The following is a 22577-nucleotide window of genomic DNA, read 5'->3' as shown; positions in this document are numbered from 1 at the left end:
AGAAGGTGAAAAACCTTCCTTCCTCATGGTTAGGACCTGACACAACTGTACCTTCTAAAAGGATCACTTCAAAACAAGTGATCTTGTTTTAAAATAGTAATACATATACAGCATTTTTGTGATTTAACACATTCTCCTACTTTGTTTTAGTAAACTTTATTTTGAAATAATTTTAGACTCCTAAAGAAGTTATAAAAATAGTATAGAGTTCCCATGTACTCCTACACCCAACTACTCTCGATAGTAACTTATATAATCACATTACAATTATCAAAACTGGGAAATTCACAGTAGTATAACATTGTAAACTAAACCACAGACTTAATTTGGATTGCAGCGTTTTTACTTGCATTCGTTTGTGTAGTTTTATGAAATTTTTATCACATGTAAAGATTTGTGTAACTAACACTACAATCAGGATATAGAACTGCTCCAACATCCCAAAGAAAATCCATCAACTACCTCTTTATAGCCACACCACTGCCCCATCTTTAACCTCTGAGAGCCTCTGATTTGTCTATTATTCTAATTGTGTCATAACAATGTTATGTAAATAAAATCATATAGTATGTAAAATTTTGAAACTGGCCTTTTTCACTTGCCATAATACCCTTGAAATCTATCCACATTATTATGTTTATCAATAGTTTGTGCCTCTTTATTGCTGAGTAGTTCATTGTATGAATGTAATTTTTATTCATTCACCCACTGAATTTGAGTTGATCTTATTCTGGAGCTTTTACAAAGAAAGCTGTTATGAATATTCACACACAAGTAGCATTTTACATTCTCACCAACGATGTATGAGAAATTCCATTGCTCTGCATCCTCATTAGCAATTGGTTCTGTCAGTAATTTTAATTTTAGCCATTTTAATAGGCATGTAGTGGCTTCTAATGGTAGTATTTTAGGTTTTTTGTTCTGGCCATACCCATAGTATGAAGAAGTTCCCAGGACAAGGATTGAACCCACACCACAGCAGTGCCACATTGGATCCTCAACCCACTAAGCCACCAGGGAACTCCTCTAATGGTAGTTTTTATTTGCCTTTCCTTAATGGCTAATGACTTGGTACACTTTTTCATATGTTTATTTACCATCCACATACCCTCTTTGGTAAAGTGCCCATTTAAGTACTTTGCCCATTTCCTAATTTCTAATTTTCTTCTTTAGGACCATACCCATGGCATATGGAAGTTCTCAGGCTAGGGGTTGAATCTGAGCTGCAGCTGCCGGCCTATACCACAGCCACAGCAATGCCAGATCCAAGCCACATGTGTGACCTCCACCACAGCTCACAGCAATGCTGGATCCCTAATCCACTAGTGGGGCCAGGAATTGAACCCATGTCTTCAAGGATACTACTCATTGGGTTGGTTAACTCTGAGCTACAATGGGAATTACCCTAATTTCTAATTTCCTTGATACTGAGAAGTCAAAGAAATAAAAAAGACTTTTCTATCAAGTTTCTCTGTTACTATCTTACCTCTATTCTTAGGCAGTAGTGATTTTTCCCTCATTTAAACAAAATACTGCTCAAATTTATCATAGCACTTTTCAATGATAAAAATTTATAAACTTTTTTTTTTTCTTGTGTTTTAGGGCCGCACCCACAGCATATGGAGGTTCCCAGGTTAGGGGTTGAATCAGAGCTGTAGTTGCTGGCCTACACCACAGTCACAGCAACGCCAAATCCAAGCTGCATCTGTGACCTACACCACAGCTCACCACAACAGCAGATCCTTAACCCACTGAGTGAGGCCTGGGATCAAATCTGCGTCTTCATGGATACTAGTCAGATTCATTTCTATTCAGCCATGGAGGGAACTCCAAAATTTATATTTTTATTTCCTGCTTCTCTCCTCCTACTTTATTATAAACTTTTGGGGGAGGGAGAAGGGGATGGTGAGTTATTTACCTTTACATTCCTAGTGCAAAGTATGGTGTTTAGCTATAATAGGAGATGGATTTTCAGGTTTTTTGAATAAATGACAAGAATCATAGTTATATGAACTAATACATCACTCCAAGTCCTTCTATTAAGATAAATGAAGATGTTGATATTGTATCTTTACTTACTCAAAAGAGTGATGCCATCCGAAAATGAGCTCCAAATTTCAGCAAATAATTTATTTTATTCAAAAAGACATTTTCAGGAGTTCCCGTTGTGGCTCTGTGGTTAATGAATCAGACTAGGAACCATGAGGTTGTGGGTTTGATCCCTGGCCTTGTTCAGTGGGTTAAGGATCTGGTGTTGCTGCGAGCTGTGGTGTAGGTTGTAGACATGGCTCAGATCCTGCATTGCTGTGGCTCTGGCATGGGCTAGTGGCTATAGCTCCGATTGGACTCCTAGCCTGGGAACCTCCATATGCTGTGGGTGTGGCCCTGGAAAAGACAAAAAAGACAAAAAGACAAAAAAAAAAAAAAAAAAAAAAAAAAAAAAGACACTTTCATTTTTTTTTTAAAACTACTATTTAAACTAGAATCAATCTATCTTAAAACAGATGCTAACCTAATTCTTAGAAAAGAAATCCTTAAACATTTCCCCCACATTCCACAAATGACATTTACACGAGATAGCCTCCCATGGGCAGCTAAACAATTCCTATTACTTAATTACTCCCCAACTTAGAGTATTTCAGAATAAAAATCAGAGAGAACAAAATTATTATAACAACTCTGAATTCATTCTCACTTGCTTTTACAAGACAATTTAAATACATGTAAATAAATTTTAAATAATTTTAAAAGTTATTTTAAAAATCACTATTGTTATTTTTTTTTTAATTTTTTTGTCTGTCTTTTCGCCATTTCTAGGGCCGCTCCCATGGCATATGGAGGCTCCCAGGGGTCAAATTGGAGCTGTAGCCACTGGCCTACGCCAGAGCCACAGCAACTCAGGATCCAAGCTGAGTCTGCAACCTACACCACAGCTCACAGCAATGCAGGATCCTTAACCCACTGAGCAAGGCCAGGGGTCAAACCCGCAACCTCATGGTTCCTAGTTGGATTCGTTAACCACTGAGCCATGATGGGAACTCCAAAAATCACTATTATTTTGTAGGAAATTTCTCAAATTCATTATAACATACCAGATGGGAACTGCTATTCTTTTTTTTTTGCCATGACCTGTAAAGTCGCGAGCCAGGGATCAAATCTGCCCCACAGCAGTGACCCAAGCCACAGCAGTGACAATACCAGATCCTTAACAGAAGAACTCCATGGAAACTGCTCTTCTTTATTACTGAAGTGTGCCTTCAAACTTCTTTATAAAGAGCAGAGCATGTATTTAATGTTATAGAAAAAACTTCACTCTTTTTCTTCTTTTCCCTCAAGAAGGTAGTCTCCTCATTCAAGTCTCCTCATTCAAAGTTAAAACAACAACAACAAGACCCCTACATGTGCACTCAATTATTAGGTAGTGCTACTGCAGCAACTTATCATTAAGACAAAGTAGGCAGTCAAAAACAGGATCCACATCTCTGCTATTTTACAGGTTTAACAAGGTCATGGAACTATAAGACTATATACTATTCAGCCAAATATTTTTGATAAACACAGATCAACAAAGGTGTTTTTTTTTGTCTTTTTGCCTTTTCTAGGGCTGCACCCGCGGCATATGGAGATTCCCAGGCTAGGGGTTGAATCGGAGCTGTAGCCCCTGGCCCATGCCAGGGCCACAGCAACGCGGAATCCGAGCCACACCACAGCTCAAGGCAACGCCAGATCCTTAACCCACTAAACAAGGCCAGGGATCAAACCGGCAACCTCATGGTTCCCAGTAGGATTCGTTAACCACTGAACCATGACAGCAACTCCCCAACAAAGGCGGGTTTTGTTTTGTTTTGTTTTTTTTAAACCACAAAGTATTTTGTTACTGGAAACAATTTTCTAGTAATTTGAATCATTCTTACTTACCAATATACATGTCCCAACAATGAAAGAGTAAAACAAGCAGAATCACCAAACTCAGTTACAATGTCATCATAGCTTTTCTGCTTATTAAACACTCCACCAGATAAGATCTGTTCCCCTTCTGCAAGCCTTTAAAACACAAATTTACACATTAAAAAAAAAAGTCAATACAAAAAGCACTGTGTATAAAGACATTCTTCATTATCAATATACCTCTTACTATGGAGATAAAGTAAAAAGTTCATGGTACCCATAAAACAGCAATAAACATGTATTGAGAATCATTTGGGAACTTGGTAGTTTATGATCTTAAATTTTTTGTCCTGGAGTTCCAGTCCTGGTGCAGTGGAAATGAATCCGACTAGGAACCATGAGATTGTGGGTTCGATCCCTCGCCTTGTTCAGTGGGTTAAGGATCCGGCATTGTCGTAAGCTGTGGTGTAGGTTGCAGACGTGGCTCTGATCTGGCGTTGCTGTGGCTCTGGTGTAGGCCAGGGGCTACAGCTCCGATTCAACCCCTAGCCTGGGAACCTCCATATGCCGAGGGTTCGGCCCTAAAAAGACAAAAAGGCAAAAAGGCAAAAAAAAAAAAAAAAAAAAAAAATTCAGTCTTGCCTTTAAAAACAATAGTTTCTGTATGTTCAAATTTAGCCTGAACAACATACATATTACGCATGTCAAAGGAAATGGAAGACCATTATATTGGGGGGAAAATGTAAATGGTTCTTCATTAACAGATGTGATCCTTCTTAGTTATGTAATTCCTTGAAGCTGGAACTTGCAAGCACACTACATAAGTAATAAAAATGCATACTTAATGGCCTCAGTTATTTTTTACAAATGAAACTTGGGAGTTCCCATTGTGGCGCAGTGGTTAACGAATCCGACTAGGAACCATGAGGTTGCGGGTTCGGTCCCTGCCCTTGCTCAGTGGGTTAAGGGTCTGGCGTTGCCGTGAGCTGTGGTGTAGGTCTCAGACGCGGCTTGGATCCCTCGTTGCTGTGGGTCTGGCGTAGGCCGGTGGCTACAGCTCTGATTCGACCCCTAGCCTGGGAACCTCCATATGCCGCGGGAGTGGCCCAAGAAATAGCAAAAAGACCAAAAAAAAAACAAAACAAAACAAAAAAAAAACAAATGAAATTTGAACAACTCTTCATTTCTTTTTGTCAATTATATTTTCTTGATATAGAAAATTACAAATGTTTCCCAAAGGGGAAAAAATTTGCTCTGATTTCACTATATATTTTTTAGCATATCAGAGTTTGTAATGGGTTGTGTTTTAATGTTTTCCCAAATCATCACGTGAAAAATTCTCAAGTAAGCTTACACCGTATCCTAAACATAAAAGGTGATAATCTTAAGTTCTTTTATCAGTAGGACTTTTAAAAAACTATAAATATTTGTAAATGGGATAAGAATGTCTAATTTAAGTATTGGCTTATGAAACTGACAAATAGATTTTAGAGAATTTAACATTAGGATCTTTGGAATACAAATAACTCAGTAACACACGTCTCAGATATTTTAGCTAGCTTTAATTTAAAAGTTATCAATTAGACACTGGACAAACAGACTATGGAGACTTCATGAGGCTTATTTGTATCTTCTCAGTGTAAACCTACAAACTAAATACACACATAGGCTTTTACATTATCTCTTTAGTCACCTTTATCATTATTCTATTTCTCACAGCACAGAAAAAAGTTAGAACATTACCTAAATCTCTAGTTGATTCCATATTCAGAATAGCTGATTTGGTTTAACTATAACATGCAGAAGAGGTACTCTCCTGAATCTGCCTCAAAAGAGTAATGATTCCCACATAGAATGATCTTGAAAGGCAAATAATTATACAACTATCTAGACACAAGGGAACATTAATATCAGGTGAATTGGTAAATAGTTTTTTGGGCTTATTCCAATTGGGTTAGCAATGAAAGCAAAGGAAAAGAAATAATACTTAGAATCATCTTAGGAAATGATAGGAATCAGTTATAACTTAGGTTTCTCCAGAGTTAAATCCTATTATTTATTACCGTAAGAATGAAATCTCTCCATAACAAAAATAATACCACAGGTAACAGTGTAAACATTTCAAGTTACTGAAGCAGCAAATCTCTATTACCAAAAAGAGTGGAGAAAAGGAGTCAATCAAGTTTAGTCCATCAAAAGGATTTTACCTAGAATTCTACAATGTAAGTAGAACAAAATTAGAAAAGATTTAGAAACTTACTTGCTGAGATCGACACAACATTTTGCAAGCAGGTATTTACATTGCGGTGTTGTACAACTGTGTCCTTTCAAGAGTCTATATGCTTTATATGCTTTTCCTGAGCGGTAATAACAGGTTGCCAGTAAAAACAAGGCTTCTTCTGAGTGTACTAAGAATACACATGAAAAAAGAAATTGACTATTATTCAGTATGTTGAATGGTAATAGGTTTGTTTGTTTTTTTGCTTTTTAGGGCCACACCCACAGCATATTGAAGTTTGCACACTAGGGGTCAAATTGAAGCTTCAGCTACGGGCCACAGCCACAGCCACAGCAATGCTGGATCCAAGCTGCATCTGCGACCTACACCACAGCTCATGGCAACACCGGATCTTAATCCACTGAGCAAGGCCGGGGATTGAACCCAAATCCTCATGGGTAGTAGTCACGTTCATTAACTGCTGAGCCACGACAGGAACTCCAGTAATCATTGTTTATCTGGCAATAAACAAGTTTAGCAACAATCAACAACAAAAATCAAGCATGCTATTTAAAACAAAAAAAACAATGTATTAGAAGTTCCTGTCATGGCTCAGCAGTAACAATCTGACAAGTGTCCATGAGGACACGGGTTCAACTGCTGTCCTTGATCAGTGGGTTAAGAATCCACTTAGCCTGTGATGTAGGCTGCAGATGCGGCTCAGGCTCAGATCTGGCGTTGCTGTGGCTGTGACATAGGCTGGCAGGTAGAGCTCTGATTCAACCCCAAGCCTGGGAACTTCCGTATTCCAGGGGTTCAGCCTTAAAAAGAAAAAAGAAAATAAATAAATATATAAACAAACAAAAAACAGGGAGTACTGATAAACAGATTTCACCTGGAACACTAACTCCAAATGACTGACAATATCTGCCTCAAGTGCTAACCTCAGAAAAATTCTAAGGCTGCTCATGGCTTTGCTAGTAAGTATGGAGAGATCAAAATAACAGGATCTGCAAATAGTCTGGATATAGTAACAGATATCTGCACGACATTTATTTGCCACACTTTATTAAGAGCTGTAATGAAAATATATGATTAGGAATTATAAGGTCCATAACATACAATCAGCCCTCTGTAGCTGTAGGTTCCGTATCTGCAAGCTGGTTGAATCCACAGATACAGAATCCATGGTTCAAGAAGCCAATCATTTCTACTGAAATGAACATTAAGAATGGATAATTTATAAAAGAAAAACTGGGGAGTTCCCTGGTGGTCTAGTGGTTAGGATTTGGCACTTTCACTACTACAGCCAGGTTCAATTCCTGGTCTGAGACTGAGAGCCCATATCAAGCCGCTGCATGCAGCAGCCAAACAATCAAAAACTCATGGGTGGTCCTGGGATGGCTATGCTTTATAATGAGGAATAAAGTAAACATCGATTCCACAGAGTCACTCTTAAAACAATATTGGTCAATCAACCCTATATGAGTTAAATTAGGGTATAGCCTATGATCAAACACTCTACAGCTGTCAAAACAAAACAAACAAACAAACAAAAAAACCCTAACATAGATTTCCATGCAGCAACATGGATGGAACTAGAGACTCTCATACTGAGTGAAGTCAGAAAGAGAAAGACAAATACCATATGATATCACTAATATCTGGAATCTAATGTACGGCACAAATGAACCTTTTCACAGAAAAGAAAAGCATGGACTTGGAGAATAGACTTGTGGTTGCCAAGGGGGAAGGGGAGGGAGTGGGATGGACTGGGAACTTGGGGTTAATAGATGCAGACTATTGCCTTTGGAATGGATAAGCAATGAGATCCTGCTGTATAGCACTGGGAACTATGTCTAGTCACCTACGATGGAGCATGATAATGTGAGCAAAAAGATTGTATACTTGTAATGTGTAACTGGGTCACCATGCTGTATAGCAGAAAATTGACAGAACACTGTAAACCAGCTATAATGAAAAAAAAAAAAAAAAAGAAAAAAGAAAGATTTCCAGAATGCATTGTTACGTGAAGAAAACAAACAAAAAATTACAGAACAATACTGAAATTCCTCTTCTTAAAACAGATCAGCCTTCAAATACAGGTTAGGTCATTTAATACAAGTCCAAAGTAATCAAGAGGGGTTTAAGCTTGTATCTCTTCAGATACATTCCATCAAATAGGAAGATGATTAGTCGTTCAGTGCTTTTAAAGCAGATAGACACCTCTTCATGTTGACTTATAATCTAAATGAGCAGTCTGTCTCAAAATGGACCCCTTTTGGCAAGATCTGAAAAGTTTTCTGAGGTGTGTGTTCTCTATCTAGTCTTGATACACTCCACAATTATCAGAAAGAACTCCTTAGAGGTTAGAGTACTCTGTGTGCTGCCCTGTCAAACCTCTAATGTTTTAAGTATTCAAATGGCATAAACCCTATGGAATTATTTATGATTTGTGGTACATATTTTATCCTGAATATCTTTTTAAGTTATCACATCACCTACAGACAGTATGGCACATGGATTAGAGTACTGACTCTTGAGCCAAACTGAGTTTGGATTCTCCACTACCACTTATTAGCCATGTGACTTAAGGCAAGTTAACCTCTCTGACCCTCAGTTTCTTCACCTGTAAAACAAGGACACAGTGATAACTACACCTCTAAGTACTTAGTGCCATTACAACTGAATGAGTTAATATATGTAGAATACTTTGGACACTGCCTGACACATAGTGAGAGCTCTATGTGTATTATTAAATGATTATCATTGACCTGCTAGATTTAAAATCCCTGAAGAGTCATGTAACATCAATGTGGGATATACAATACATAGCATTGAGCCACAAGCTCAAGTAATTGTTTCATCACCTTTTTTTGCTGTTTTAAATTGCCTGAGTGCAGTACTTTACATATGATGAATGACTCATTCCATCCTTCACAGTCATTTCTGAACATGCCATCTACATACACAACTTCAGTATTTTAATACTATTCCTAGTTTTTAATTTTCTCTATATTTATTCACACCCTAAACTTTAGTACTAACTGGTTTTGTACTTGTATATGGTGGGCATTAATATTTTTAAACACTTTGAAAACATGCTTGGAGTAAATACACCAAAGATAAGAGGGCTGGAAGACGTTTTAAGACTCCTTAGTGTTTGAGGGGGAAACGGCAATCCGTGAGGAGAAAGCAGATGGCCAGATCATGCAGGGCTTTGCAAGCTGTGCAAAGACTTAGAGACAGACTCTTATAGCTATTATATGTCTCTAAAGGGTTTTAAGGAGTAAAGAGAGGAGTTCCCGTTGTGGCTCAGTGGTTTTAGAATCCAACTAGCAGGAGTTCCTATTGTGGCTCAGTGCTTAACGAACCCAACTAGTATCCATAAGGACGAGGGTTCAATCCCTGGCCCAGATCAGGAGGTTAAGGATCTGGTGTGGCTGCAAGCTGCAGTGTAGGTCTCAGACATGGCTCAGATCCCATGTTGTTATGGCTGTGGTGTAGCCTGGCAGCTACAGCTCTGATGCAACCCATAGCCTGGAACTTCCATATGCCATAAGTGCGGCCCTTTTTTTTAAAAAAAAAAAAAAGAAAAAGTAAAAGAGAATTGGTTGATTTGGGAGGGGGAAGGGAAGAGGCAAGGAAGGATAGATACGGGAAAATCAATTAGGAAGCTTTTCTAGTAAGAGAAAGTAATGTCCTAGATTAGGATGGGAACATTATGAATCTAGCTTTGCATGAATTGAGTTTGATGTGTGTGATGTTTGTGTGAAATAATCTAAGTCAATGAATTGAAATAGTTGAATCTCGGATAAAAAAAGTTCACTGGAAAGAACAAGGTCTTAATTCATTACACATAATGAAATGAAAACTATGTGATTACAAAAAAAGAAAAAAGCTGGGAGTTTCTGTTGTGGTGTAGTATCCATGAGGATGCAGGTTCAGTCCCTGGTTTTAGTCGGCAGGTTAAGGATCCAGTGTTGCTGTGAGCTGTGGTGTAGGTCGCAGATGCGGGTTGGATATGGCATAGCTATGGCTCTGGCACAGGCTAGCAGCTGTAGCTCCAATTTGACTCCTAGCCTGGGAACTTCCAAATGCTGCAGGTACGGCCCTAAAAAAAATGAGAAGAGAAAAAAAAAAAGCGAATAATCTGGGGCAAATATGCAATAAATAAGACAACAGCTCACAGCAACAGGAATAAATTCAAAACATACACTTGAGAAGATACCCAGAATTCTTCATAGTTATAAATATGCAGGACAAAATACCTCAATTTTTTTTTTCTTTTGCTTTTTAGGGCTGCACCTGCAGCATATGGAAGTCCCCAGGCTAGGGGTTGAAGTGGAGCTACAGCCACCAGCCTACACCACAGCTACAGCAATGCCAGATCCAAGCCACATTTGCAACCTACACCACAGTTCAGGGCAATGCTGGACCTTTGACCCACTAGGTGAGGTCAGGGATCAAACCCACATCCTCACGGATCCTAGTCGGGTCTGTTAACCTCTGAGCCATGATGGGGAACTCTGCCTCAATATTGTCAAGTAAGCAAAAATACATCAAAATGGTGAATCTGATACAAAACCTGAAGCAACTCTACAAAGGTATTAAAAGTAGCATGTAAATGAGATACACAGATACCAAGAAAGAAAAATTTTGATGAACTAGTGTCATCATAAAGATAAGACAAAAGTGATACCCAGAATCTTGTTACAGTCATAAAAAGTGACAGAATGCTTTATGTTTTTTTCCTTTATAGTTCTATAGAAATGTATAGATTACAAACCTTCTGCATATAGTCGTTCTGCGAGGAAAACTGCATCTCTGTAAGCATAGTGGTTTAGTGCTTGCCATATAGCAGCCTGCAAGTGGAGGGAAAAGAACATAAATATAGAAACATAAAGAGTTTCATGGTAACTCTTAGCAGATCCTTGCATGTAATACTCAAATCAACATGACTAAGTAATAAAACCTCAATGCCTACAGTGCAAACTCTATAATGTGTTAAATAAGGCTCTTTATAGTACGGCTCCTAACACAGCTGAATTTACTCACTCAACTCTCTATGAACTTTTAGACTTCTGTGTGTTTGAACTTCCTTTTCTTTCACTGGGGACTGTGGGCTCCATTCACCTACCTCCTCTTATAAACTGCTTATCCCTAAAGATCCAGCTTAAATAACACTTACTTCATAAAACTTTCTGAACTGGCGGGCTCTAGTACTCATTCATTTAATAAATATTTACTGACTGCCTAATATGTGCCAGGCACTTTCTAGACTAGCAGCACAGTAACAAATAGTTTCTGTTCTCATTTGAGTACATTTTAGTGCTACTCCTGTCTAGATCAGTAGCTATCAACCCATGCTTGGTGGTGCTCTACCTCAAATTACTGGAAGCGGGGACTGAGTTTAGATATCCTTATTTTCAACCTTTTTACTGGTAAGCATGCAGGGTTCAGAACAGTTCTACTTTCTAGGTAAGTAGTTCTCTCTCCTTTTATAGTGTACTTTTTTTTTTTTTTTTTTTTAGGGCCACACATGTGGTATATGGAAGTTCCCAGGCTAGGGGTTCAATCAGAACTACAGTTGCCAGCCTACACCACAGCCACAGCAACGAGGGATCCAAGCTGCATCTGTGGCCCACTATGAGAGGCCAGGGAATGAATCTGGATGCTCACAGATACTAGTCAGATTCATTTCCACCTAACAGGAACTCCCTATAGTATACTCTTGAAAAACTTATGAAAGCTTATGGACCTCCTCCACAGAAAAAAGCACATGTACATATATACAGAAAAATCTATATACAGCGTTAGGGTTTCACATATATCTTGGTTCATTAAAAATCACTGTTCTAGGAGTTCCCATTGTGGCTCAGTGATAACGAACCCAACTAGGATCCACGAAGACATGGTTCGCCACCTGGCCTCACTCAGTGGGATTAAGGGTCTGGTGTTGTCATGAGCTGTGTTGTAGGTTACAACTCGGATTCCGCATTGCTGTTTTCTCAAGCTTTCCATGCTAGCCCAATGACCTTTTAGCTCCTCAGACCTGCCAGGCTATCTTCCAGCCACAAATCCTTTAAACATATAGTTCAATTTGGCTGGCACGCTCTCGTTTCCTTCAAACTATGCAAAATCCTAGTCATTCTTCAGACTTCCTTCCCAGGAAGGCTTTCTTAGGACACCCAGATGAGATGAGGCAACCTTGTACATGCTATTAACACCAAGTACCTTTCCTTTGCGATGCTTCTTACTGTTATAACTTTACATTTATTTAGGAGAGTATGTGAGTAATGTCTTCCTCACTATTAATATAAACTCTAGAAAGGTAGGGACTAAATTTGTTTTGGCTCACTATATACTCCCAGCATTAATTATGTACTTTGAAAGTAGCTGCTTAAGTAACAAATGGTGAATGAATAAAGAAATGATCTTTGACTTCTGGCTGTCATTTTTATATGTTAGACTTAGCCTTAAGTTTTTCTGTATTCTTATCTGTTCAACAGTTAAGGATCTCTGGAAATCTCTATTGAAGAAACTCTGTAATACATAGAATTACCTTGTAATACAAATAATTACCACTAAATTATTCCTTTATAAAACATGGAGAGTTTCTAAGAACCTACTGAAAGAACATGGTGTGCAGAAGAGTATACCTAGGACATAATGTTGGAGACTTGTGTTCACATTTGTGTGCCAGAGTTCCCATCGTGGCTCAGCGGAAAGGAATCTGACTAGTACCCATGAGGACGCAGGTTCAGTCGCTGGCCTTGTTCAATGGGTTAAGGATCCGGTGTTGCTGTGAGCTGTGGTGTAGGTAGCAGACCCGGCTCGGATTCCATGTTGCTGTGGTTGTGGTGTAGGCCAGCAGCTACAGCTCTGATTTGACCCCTAGCCTGGGAACCTCCATATGTCATGGGAGCAGCTCTAAAAAGAAAAAAAGAAAAAAAATTTTGTGTGCATTTTCAACAATGTGATTTGGGGGGAATTATTTAACTTTTATCAGCCTCAATTTTCTCATCTGAAAAACAAAACTCTATTTCTTGAACTTGTGTGGATTAAATAAAATGATACATGTGTGGTGCTCTTATAATACTGACTGGCATACATTAAGCACTTAAAACCTTTTACTTTTCCAGTTCTTTTTTTTGCTTTTTAGGGCCACACCTGCGGCATATGGAAGTTCCCAGCTAGGGGATGAACTGGAGCTACAGCTGCCAGCTTACCATGGGCACAGCAATGCAGGATCAGAGCTGCGTCTGCAACCTACACCACAGCTCCTGGCAACATTAGATCCTTAACCCACTGAGTCAGGCCAGGGATAGAACCTGCATCCTCATGGATACTAGTTGGATTTGCTTCTGCTGTGCCAGAACAGGAACTCCCCAGTTCTTAATATAAACAAATTCAATAAATATAATTTACAGTTTCTATTATAGAACATCTCCCATCATATCTTCCACAATTGTTTATTTTGTAATAAATAAGCCACAAAGGACCCCATGATTCGCCAGCTACATTAGTGCTACTCATCACCAGGAAAATCTGGCATGATTACCAAAAAGTCTTAGAAGTTTGTTTATGCATGCCATGCCTGTGGCATGTGGAAGTTCTACGGCCAGGGACTGAATGCACAACAGAGCAGTGACCCAAGTCGCTAAAGTGACAACACTGGAAACTTAATCTGCTCTGCCACAAGGGAACTCCTCTTCCTGTCTTTTTAAAATTAAAGAAATGAAAATAGAAAAAAAAGTATCTACGCATTTCTGATTTAAACTCAAATTTTGCTCAGATCAGTATCATTCTTTTATCATCAAGTCTTAATAGGGTTAAAAAGGGATAATGAAAGCAGCCAACAAAAACTCCCATATATCCCAGAAGTAAAACTTGCCACTTAGAGAACCCCACATAGAGCTTCCATCACCACTTTGCTCAAGCACCTCGAAGTTCCTGGGTGATGGTATGTTTCTCTGTTTTGGGGGAATGAGGTGAGGAATGAACTATTCTCTAAGACATTGCAAACTGGTAGCTGATGACAGGCAGGGCTAAGATTAGCCATGGTTATTCATCTACTGCTCAACTGCTGATGTAAACCTGCACCTTAAAGAATATCACTCAGTGCATCACTTTAGGAGTTCTACAAATGAAGCCCAGATGGAGAAATGCTGCTAAGGTCATGAAGCCAAACAGAGCAACACCACCACCCATCCAAAAAAGTTTAAAAGAGAAATCCTACAGATTAAACTCATGGGTCAGTCCTAGGCTACACTGATTTAAAAGACAATGAAATCCAACTAGAACAAACCGTCACACCATGCACAAAAATAAACTCAAAATGGCTTAAAGACTTAAACATAAGACATCATAAAACTCATGGAAGAACATAGGCAAAACAGTCTCTGACACAATCACATAAATGTTTTCTTAGGTGAGTCTGCCAAAGTAACAGAAATAAAACCAAAAATAAACTAATGGAACTTAATCAAACTGACAAGCTTTTTGCACAGCAAAGGAAACCATTAAAAAAAAAAAAAAAGACAACCTATGGAATGGGAGAAAATAGTTTCAAACAATGCAACTGACAAGGGCTTAATCTCTAAAATATACAAACAACTTATACAACTCAACAGCAAAAAAACAAACAACCCAATTGAAAAATGAGCAAAAGACCTGAACGGACATTTCTCCAAAGAAGACATTCAGATGGCCAACAAGCACACGAAAAAATGCTCAACATCACTGATTATTAGAGAAATGCAAATCAAAATTAAAATGAGGTACCACCTCCCACCAGTCAGAATGGCTATCATTAGTTAGTAAGAATGCAAATAACAAGTGCTGGCCAGGGTGTGGAGAAAAGGGAACCCTCCTACACTGTTGGTGGGATGTAAATTGGTACAACCACTCTGGGAAACAGTAGGAAGGTACCTCAGAAAACTAAATATAGGAGTTCCCGTCATGGCGCAGTGGTTAACGAATCCGACTAGGAACCATGAGGTTGCGGGTTCGGTCCCTGCCCTTGCTCAGTGGGTTAATGATCCAGCGTTGCCGTGAGCTGTGGTGTAGGTTGCAGATGCGGCTCGGATCCCGCGTTGCTGTGGCTCTGGCGTAGGCCGGTGGCTACAGCTCCGATTCAACCCCTAGCCTGGGAACCTCCATATGCCGCGGGAGCGGCCCAAGAAATAGCAACAACAACAACAAAAAGACAAAAAAAAAAAAAAAAAAAAAAAGACAAAAAAAAGAAAACAAAAAAGAAAACTAAATATAGAACTACCATATGACCCAGCAATCCTACTCCTGGGCATATATCCAGACAAAACTTTCCTTGAAAAAGACACATGCACCTGTATGTTCATGGCAGCACTATTCACAATAGCCAAGACATGGAAACAACCTAAATGTCCATTGACAGATGAGTGGATTAAGAAGATGTGATATATATATACAATGGAATACTACTCAGCCATAAAAAAGAACAAAATAATGCCATTTGCAGTAACATGGATGGAACCAGAGACCCTCATACTAAGTGAAGTAAATCAGAAAGAGAAAGACAAATACCATATGATATCACTTATATCTGGAATCTAATATCAGGTACAAATGAAACTATCTACAGAAAATAAACAAAGTCATGGACATGCAGAATAGACTTGTGGTTGCCAAGGGGGAGGGAGAGGGAGTGGGATGTGCTCTAAGTTTGGGGTTAAAAGATGGAAACTACTGCATTAGGAGTAGCTAGGCAATGAGATCCTGCTGTATTGCATAGGGAACTGTATCTAATCACTTGTAATGGAACATAATGGAGGATAATGTGAGAAAAAGAATAAATATATATGTATAGCTGGGTCACTGTGCTGTATAGCAGAAATTGACAGAACATTATAAATCAGCTACAACCAACAAAATTAAAAACATAATGAAATCAACACCATAAAATTAAATGGCAAAGTTTCTTGTTTGCTCTTTTGAAACATGAAATATTATTTTAAATATTTAAATAAGTTGTACAACTAATTCGGACTTAAATATGACAACATAGATTGTTTTGTGTTGTTCTCATTTTTGTTAAAACAAAAGAAAAAGAAATTAGCTGTGGAGTTCTCCTCGTGGCTCAGTGGAAATGAATTTGACTAGTGTCTATGAGGACACAGGTTCGATTCCTGGTCTTGCTCAGTGGGTTAAGGATTTGGTATTGTCATGAGCTGTGGTGTAGGTTGCAGACGTGGCTGGGATCCCGAGTTGCTGTGGCGTAGGCTGGCGACTACAGCTCCGACTGGACACCTAGCTTGGGAACCTCCATATGTTGTGGGTGTGGCCCTAAAAAAAAAAAAAAAAAGACAAAAGAAATGGATAACAAAAGCTCCAGAAAACATAAGAAGGTATGAGGGAAAAAATCACTGTGTAATTTTCCTATTATGCATTACAATCTAATTTATAGAACTCTAATTTAGTTCAAGTCTACATCAGTGATTCTCAGTGTGGGCAATAAAGCCCTCAACCCAGATGTTAAGTCCCTTGTAACGTGATTCTAACTGGCTAGCAAAACCTTATCTCTTCCTACTTTCAATATCCATTTTAGCCAAGGATATAATTTTACTATTTTCTTGTTCCTTAAACTCCATTCTCAAGTTTGGGCTTTTGCTCATGCCATCCTATGCCAAGAATATTCTCTCTCTTCTCTACCAATTCAAACCCTTTCTATCTCCTAAAGCTTTAAGTTCTACTCCTTCAAGAAATCTTTCCCATTTTCTGTAGAGTCTACAAGGATCTCTCTCTCCTGAATTTATTATCTGTGTAATCAAATATATAGTGACATAACATTATCCAGTTGTTCCTGCTAAGCACACTTATCTTCCCAATAAGACTAGACCCCTCAAAAGATTAGAGGTTATGTATCCACATTTCCACTGGTTGATTTCACAAATATCTCCAACTCAATTTGCTCACAACAGAATTCTTAATCGTCTTTCTCCAAACTTGTCTCCCTTCAAAGAACTCTCCGTTTACTAAATGGCATTCCCCAAAATGAAATCTAAGTAGTGTTCTTGATCCCCTCACATCCAATTAATTTCACATCTCATTGGCTCTACCTCCAAAAATCTTACTGTTGGAAATTACAGTAACTCTGGCTCAGGTCATCAGTGTCAGAAAGTGAGACTCGTGGACAAGGAGGAATCTGGACAAGGCTCTTTACCTCTGCAGAAGGGCAGGGGCACTACAAAAAGTGTGGGCACATTCTTCCTGGTTGGCTAATTTGAAACAAATTGTTACTACGAAAAGAGGTAAAGAGGAAGGGGTTGCAGGGTTGATTCAGTGGAAGCCAGAGCCGGGAACAAAATGGAGTAAGGGAGATTTCCTTTGATAGAAAAGACATTATGTTACTTTCCACATTATGAATTTATTTACCTCTTTCCTACTTCACTGCTAGGTTACCTTTCATCCTAAGACTGTTTTTGCTCTTGCCTTGCTCCTCCCTGACCTTTCACACACAATAGCCAGAGAAATCATGCCAATCTTTCAATGATTCCCCATTACACTTAAAATGAAAACTCAACTTTTATTTATTTTTTGTCTTTTTAGGGACACACCCACGGCATAGGGAGGCTCCCAGGCTAGGAGTTAAATCAGAGCGATAACCCCTGGCCTCCACCAGAGCTACAGTAACACTGGATGCAAGCTGCATCTGTGAACTACACCATAGCTCACTGCAAAGCTGGATCCTTAACCCACTGAGCAAGGCCAGGGATTGAACCTGCGTCCTCATGGACAATAGTCAGATTCGTTTCCGCTGAGCCACAACAGGAACTCCAAAACTGAACTTCTTATAATGGCCTTCCATTACTATGCAACTCGAGCCACACTGGCCTTCTTTCACTTCTTTCAATGCCAAATTTTGCTATGTCTTAAGGACTTTGCATATGCTGTTTGCTCGTAATGCTCTTCAAATTACTGCTGCCTTCTCAACCGTTGAATTTAGTTTCAGTGTTATCTGAATAAAAAGGACTTTCCTGACATCTTTTTTTTTTTTTTTTTTTTTTTTTTTTTGTCTTTTTGCCATTTCTTAGGCCACTCCCGCGGCATATGGAGTTTCCCAGGCTAGGGGTGGGATCGGAGCTGTAGCCGCTGGCCTACACCAGAGCCACAGCAATGCGGGATACGAGCCACGTCTGCAATACACACCACGGCTCACAGCAACATGGATCCTTAACCCACTGAGCAAGGCCAGGGATTGAACCCGCAACCTCATGGTTCCTAGTCGGATTCGTTAACCACTGAGCCACGACGGGAACTCTGCTGACATCTTTTTTAGAAAAGATTTTAGAATATCTTTTACCTGTGCTTGGCACATTCCAAATGCATAACATTCTTTCCAATTTGATTTTTTTCATTGAGGCTTCTTCTGAACTTTCTGTTTTGTAGTACCTCCTTTGATGGTCTAATTGCAAACCTGACAACTAGACTTAGGTCAGGACCCTCCAATTAGGTCCCTCTCCTAACACCCTATTCATAGAGCCCTTCTTATCACAGTTTATAATTACTAATTTGTGATTATTTGTCCCATGCTTTTTCTCTATATAAGCACAGAGGCTATATCAGGACATTGGTCCATAAAGGAATTATTATGTACTTGCAATGACTTCCTCCTCTGCCTCCTCACCTCCATGGCTCCTCAGTTAAGGTACTACGCAGTACTGTCTTCAAGGTACTATACTGTACCTAAATATAAAGCAATCTATTTTCCAAAAGAAAAGTTCACAAACAAATGTATTTCAGCTAACTCAAATATATACATTTTTTGGAGTTCCCATTCTAAAAATAGAACAATTTTATTAAAAGTCTTTTTTTTTTGGTGTGTGTGGGATCATCCAGCACAATTTTCCTGAATATGCCACCTTCGATTCTAAGTTATTTGAAATATGTACCCTTTGAATCCACGTTAGATGCTGTCTCAACACATCTTATCCCTAGCCAAAAGTATTCTTTCACTATCTAATGATCTCTAAAACAATATTATATGTGTAAAGCACCCACTTACTCTGCTGCTTATTAAAGTGATTTACAAGGCCTTTTTTTTTTTTTTTTACAACTTCATCTAACACTTCTAATAATGATGTCTTACTCCCAGGAATACTGATAAATCTATATAAAATGTCATTTAAAAAATAAATTTCAGAGTTCCCGTCGTGGCGCAGTGGTTAACGAATCTAACTAGGAACCATGAGGTTGCGGGTTCGGTCCCTGCCCTTGCTCAGTGGGTTAACGATCCGGCCGTGAGCTGTGGTGTAGGTTGCAGACGCGGCTCGGATCCCACGTTGCTGTGGCTCCGGCGTAGGCTAGCAGCTACAGCTCCGATTCGACCCCTAGCCTGGGAACCTCCATATGCCGCAGGAGCAGCCCAAAGAAATAGCAAAAAGACAAAAAATAAATAAATAAATAAATAAATAAATAAATTTCATCAGATGAATTTTATTAAGATCCAAATTAACACTGATTCAAGTCACTTAGGCTAATTTATCTCCCAGTTACTTTAAAAATAACTGACAAAAATTTCTGCCTCATAATAGAGATTTTTGTAAAGACTCAAATATAAAGTAACACTTTTCTAAGAGAGAGAATTGTATTTAGGCTTATACGGTTTAAATCAAACTGGCTACTCCATGCTAAAACTTTAAAAAAGAAAAAGCAAAAAACAGTTGCTCATCTTTTCTCTCAACTTTTTCCAAGGAGGCCTAGTAATACCTTGAGCAGAGACATCCCTAGAAAGGAAATACCTTCTTTCATTCCTTCACAAATACATGCAATCACTTACTAGAGTTTTAAAAAAAGTATCTTATGTAGCTGTTCTATTTTTATTCTCTTTTTTAATAATTCCTTCCCATTTTCAGCACTATTCCTATCAGTTGATTTTTATCATTGTAGCCAAAGATCCTATTGCTCCAGATCCCTTCTTGAATGGCTTCTTCTCATAGTAAAAATTATAACCAAAATTCTCACCTAGCTCTATCTTCACTCATCTTACCACTGTGCCCAAATCTAATAAAGGTAGTATAGGAAAAAAAAAAAGACCAATTTGACCTTTTTTGGGGGGGGGGTCTTTTTGTCTTTTTAGGGCTGCCCCCACGGCATATGGAGGTTCCCAGGTTAGGGGTCCAATTGGAGCTGCAACTGCCTGCCTATGTCACAGCCACAGCAATGTGGGATCCAAGCCACGTCTGCGACCTACACCACAGCTCATAGCAATGCTGGATCCTAAACCCACTGAGCAAGGCCAGGTATTGAACCCGTGTCCTCATGGATGCTAGCTGGGTTTGCTAACTGCTGAGCCAGGATGGGAACTCCAAGACAAATCTGACTTTTAAGCCTTAAAAATACCCTAAATGCTTTAGAGTTAAGAGTACTTTAAAGAAAAAGAGGAAACTCGATTGGTACTATCAAGGAATTGGCTACATATTTTCTTTATGTTTTTATGTAAGTTTAAATTGTTAATAAATAGTTGTTATAGGTTAGTAATAAAACTAGTTTATCATTTTAGAAGGGTTTGGGGACCAGAGAAGGAAAATATATCATTAATTATTGAAATTACAAAAATCTGAAGCAGAAATTAAACGATTTAAGTGATTTGCTTATCCATTTAAAAAGGTACAGACAGTAACTTCCAATTTCATGTTAGGCTTCAAAAAAAAAATCTTAAAAAGGGACTCTTTACTAGTAAGAGAAAAGTGATGGAAGGAAATAGCTTTGAAAGCACCAGTATAATGTAAAAACAGGTAAACTTCCAGGATAGAATCTCACATTATATTAACTAAAAAACTAATAGTTGCTATACAGAAAAGAGCTAGAGAAAGAGCCAACTAGGAGAAAATAGTATTTCATCCTGTGAAGAAAAATTAAGGAAATATGGAAGGAGTGATGTATTAAATTTTTTACTATGTGATACCAATAGTAAGTAGTGAATAGGCCTATTAAGGGCAATATGAAAGAACTTCTAAAATTGGTTTCTTTTTTTAACTTCAAAATAAAGAAAGTCCCTGACTCAAAGACAGTAGTTGATAAAGGTCAACTCTTTTAATCAATTCAAAGATCATAGGGTAGGCATAAAGTCTCCCAGACCTGGTCCATCACCAAGGGACAAAAGATTCAGTTTCTTCAGATGTCTTGGGGGGGGGGGGAATGACTTGGCACTGCATCATCACACACTTAAAATCCAATAGGGTTCCTTCCAAGCCAATGGAGCACTTTGCATCAAAACATACCTTGGTGTGGTACGGACGGAAAAATCATTATCTGCCTTTCATTTCCTGAACGCCTTATAAACACGTACAATAAAACACTCCTGATTCCCATCATAGGTCATGGAAAAAACCCAACTTGCCGTTTCCACCCTCTCCCCTTTAATAGGTGCTTGCATCTCAGCACCGGGCCTTGGAGTTCTCGACGGAAATCATTGTCCAGAAGGAAGTTTACTGGGCGAGAAAAGCAACGTGGGTTACAAAGTCTGTCACCGAAATAGAAATTAGTATTAAAAACACCGATCCTACCCTCCCTCCACCTACTCACAAAAAAACAAAAACAAAATCAAAAACAACACTCTCCCCGCAAACTTGCCCCACCATTATGAAGATCCTGCAAACGCTGATCAAATATGCTTCCCAATCATCTTCAGGCAAGAGAGCACCTGGGGCTAGTTTTCCGCCCCCTCATCCCAAACCCGTCCCGGGCCCGGCCCCCAGACTGACAGAAGGGGTTCGCTCGACGTTGGCCTGGAAGGGAAAGGGGGTCTTATCAACGAACCCCGCTCCTGCTGGGGGAAGAAGTAATGTAGGGCCAGAGGTAACACGGCTTAGGTTGCGGGCAAGGCTTCGGAACTGACGAGAAGACAGGCAGAAGCCGGCGAGAGGGGAGGCGGGAGAAGCAGCCGGGCCTAGGCCGCACCAGGCCGCGAAGTGGCCATACGCTGCTTCCAGACCAAGGCTGCGAGCCAAGCCTCAGCGAAGGGGGTTACCATTACCTGGACGGGTTCCTGCAGCACCGTCATCCTTGAGGCTCAGGCCCACTTTCTGCAGTGCCTCAGGCCCCCCCCCGTAGCGGCTCCGGCCCGGCCAGCCCCGGCTCATTTAAACTCACCAGCGACCGTTACCGGGGGATGGGGGAGGCCGAGCGATTGCCGAGTACTTCCGAAAGGGACACGGAAAAACCCGAAGTGGAGAGACCGGGGCGGGAGCCAGACGGAAATGACCGAAGGAAACCGGAAATACCCGAGGTGTATCGACGGAGGAGGAGACCGTTGCCGGAAATTGTCGAGGATTACCGGAGATTACCGAGTGTAACCCAGTGCGTAGGTTCCACTTCTACGCCATGCCTTCACTCACGCACGCCACGCCCCCCATGGGCCACCCTAGGGCACGCCCAATCCGCAACCAGTAGGCTGGGCATGGCTGCAGGAGTCAGCTGGGATCGTTAC

The 22577-nt window shown here is 39.6% G+C and overlaps 1 protein-coding gene across 9 annotated transcripts in view; it reads right to left on the bottom strand.

Annotated features, from left to right (window-relative positions):
* CDC27 (cell division cycle 27) overlaps nucleotides 1-22313 on the bottom strand; it is a 71404-nt gene extending 49091 nt beyond the window's left edge. For 3 of the 9 annotated variants that reach the window (XM_013989920.1, XM_021066797.1, XM_021066795.1), the window contains exons 1-3: nucleotides 22125-22298; nucleotides 10896-10971; nucleotides 3919-4044 (exon numbers count right to left, since the gene is read on the bottom strand). In XM_013989920.1, the coding sequence (XP_013845374.1) occupies nucleotides 3919-4044; nucleotides 10896-10971; nucleotides 22125-22230 (308 nt within the window). In that variant the 5' untranslated portion in view covers nucleotides 22231-22298. Of the gene's footprint in view, nucleotides 1-3918; nucleotides 4045-6148; nucleotides 6297-10895; nucleotides 10972-22124 lie in introns of all 9 variants that reach the window. The other 6 variants (XR_002337068.1, XM_005656939.3, XR_002337069.1 and 3 more) reach the window with 4 other exon arrangements.

Source organism: Sus scrofa, chromosome 12, assembly GCF_000003025.6.
Source record: "Sus scrofa isolate TJ Tabasco breed Duroc chromosome 12, Sscrofa11.1, whole genome shotgun sequence".
NCBI classification, from domain to species: domain Eukaryota; kingdom Metazoa; phylum Chordata; class Mammalia; order Artiodactyla; family Suidae; genus Sus; species Sus scrofa.
This window is presented reverse-complemented; position numbering and strand designations above follow the sequence as displayed.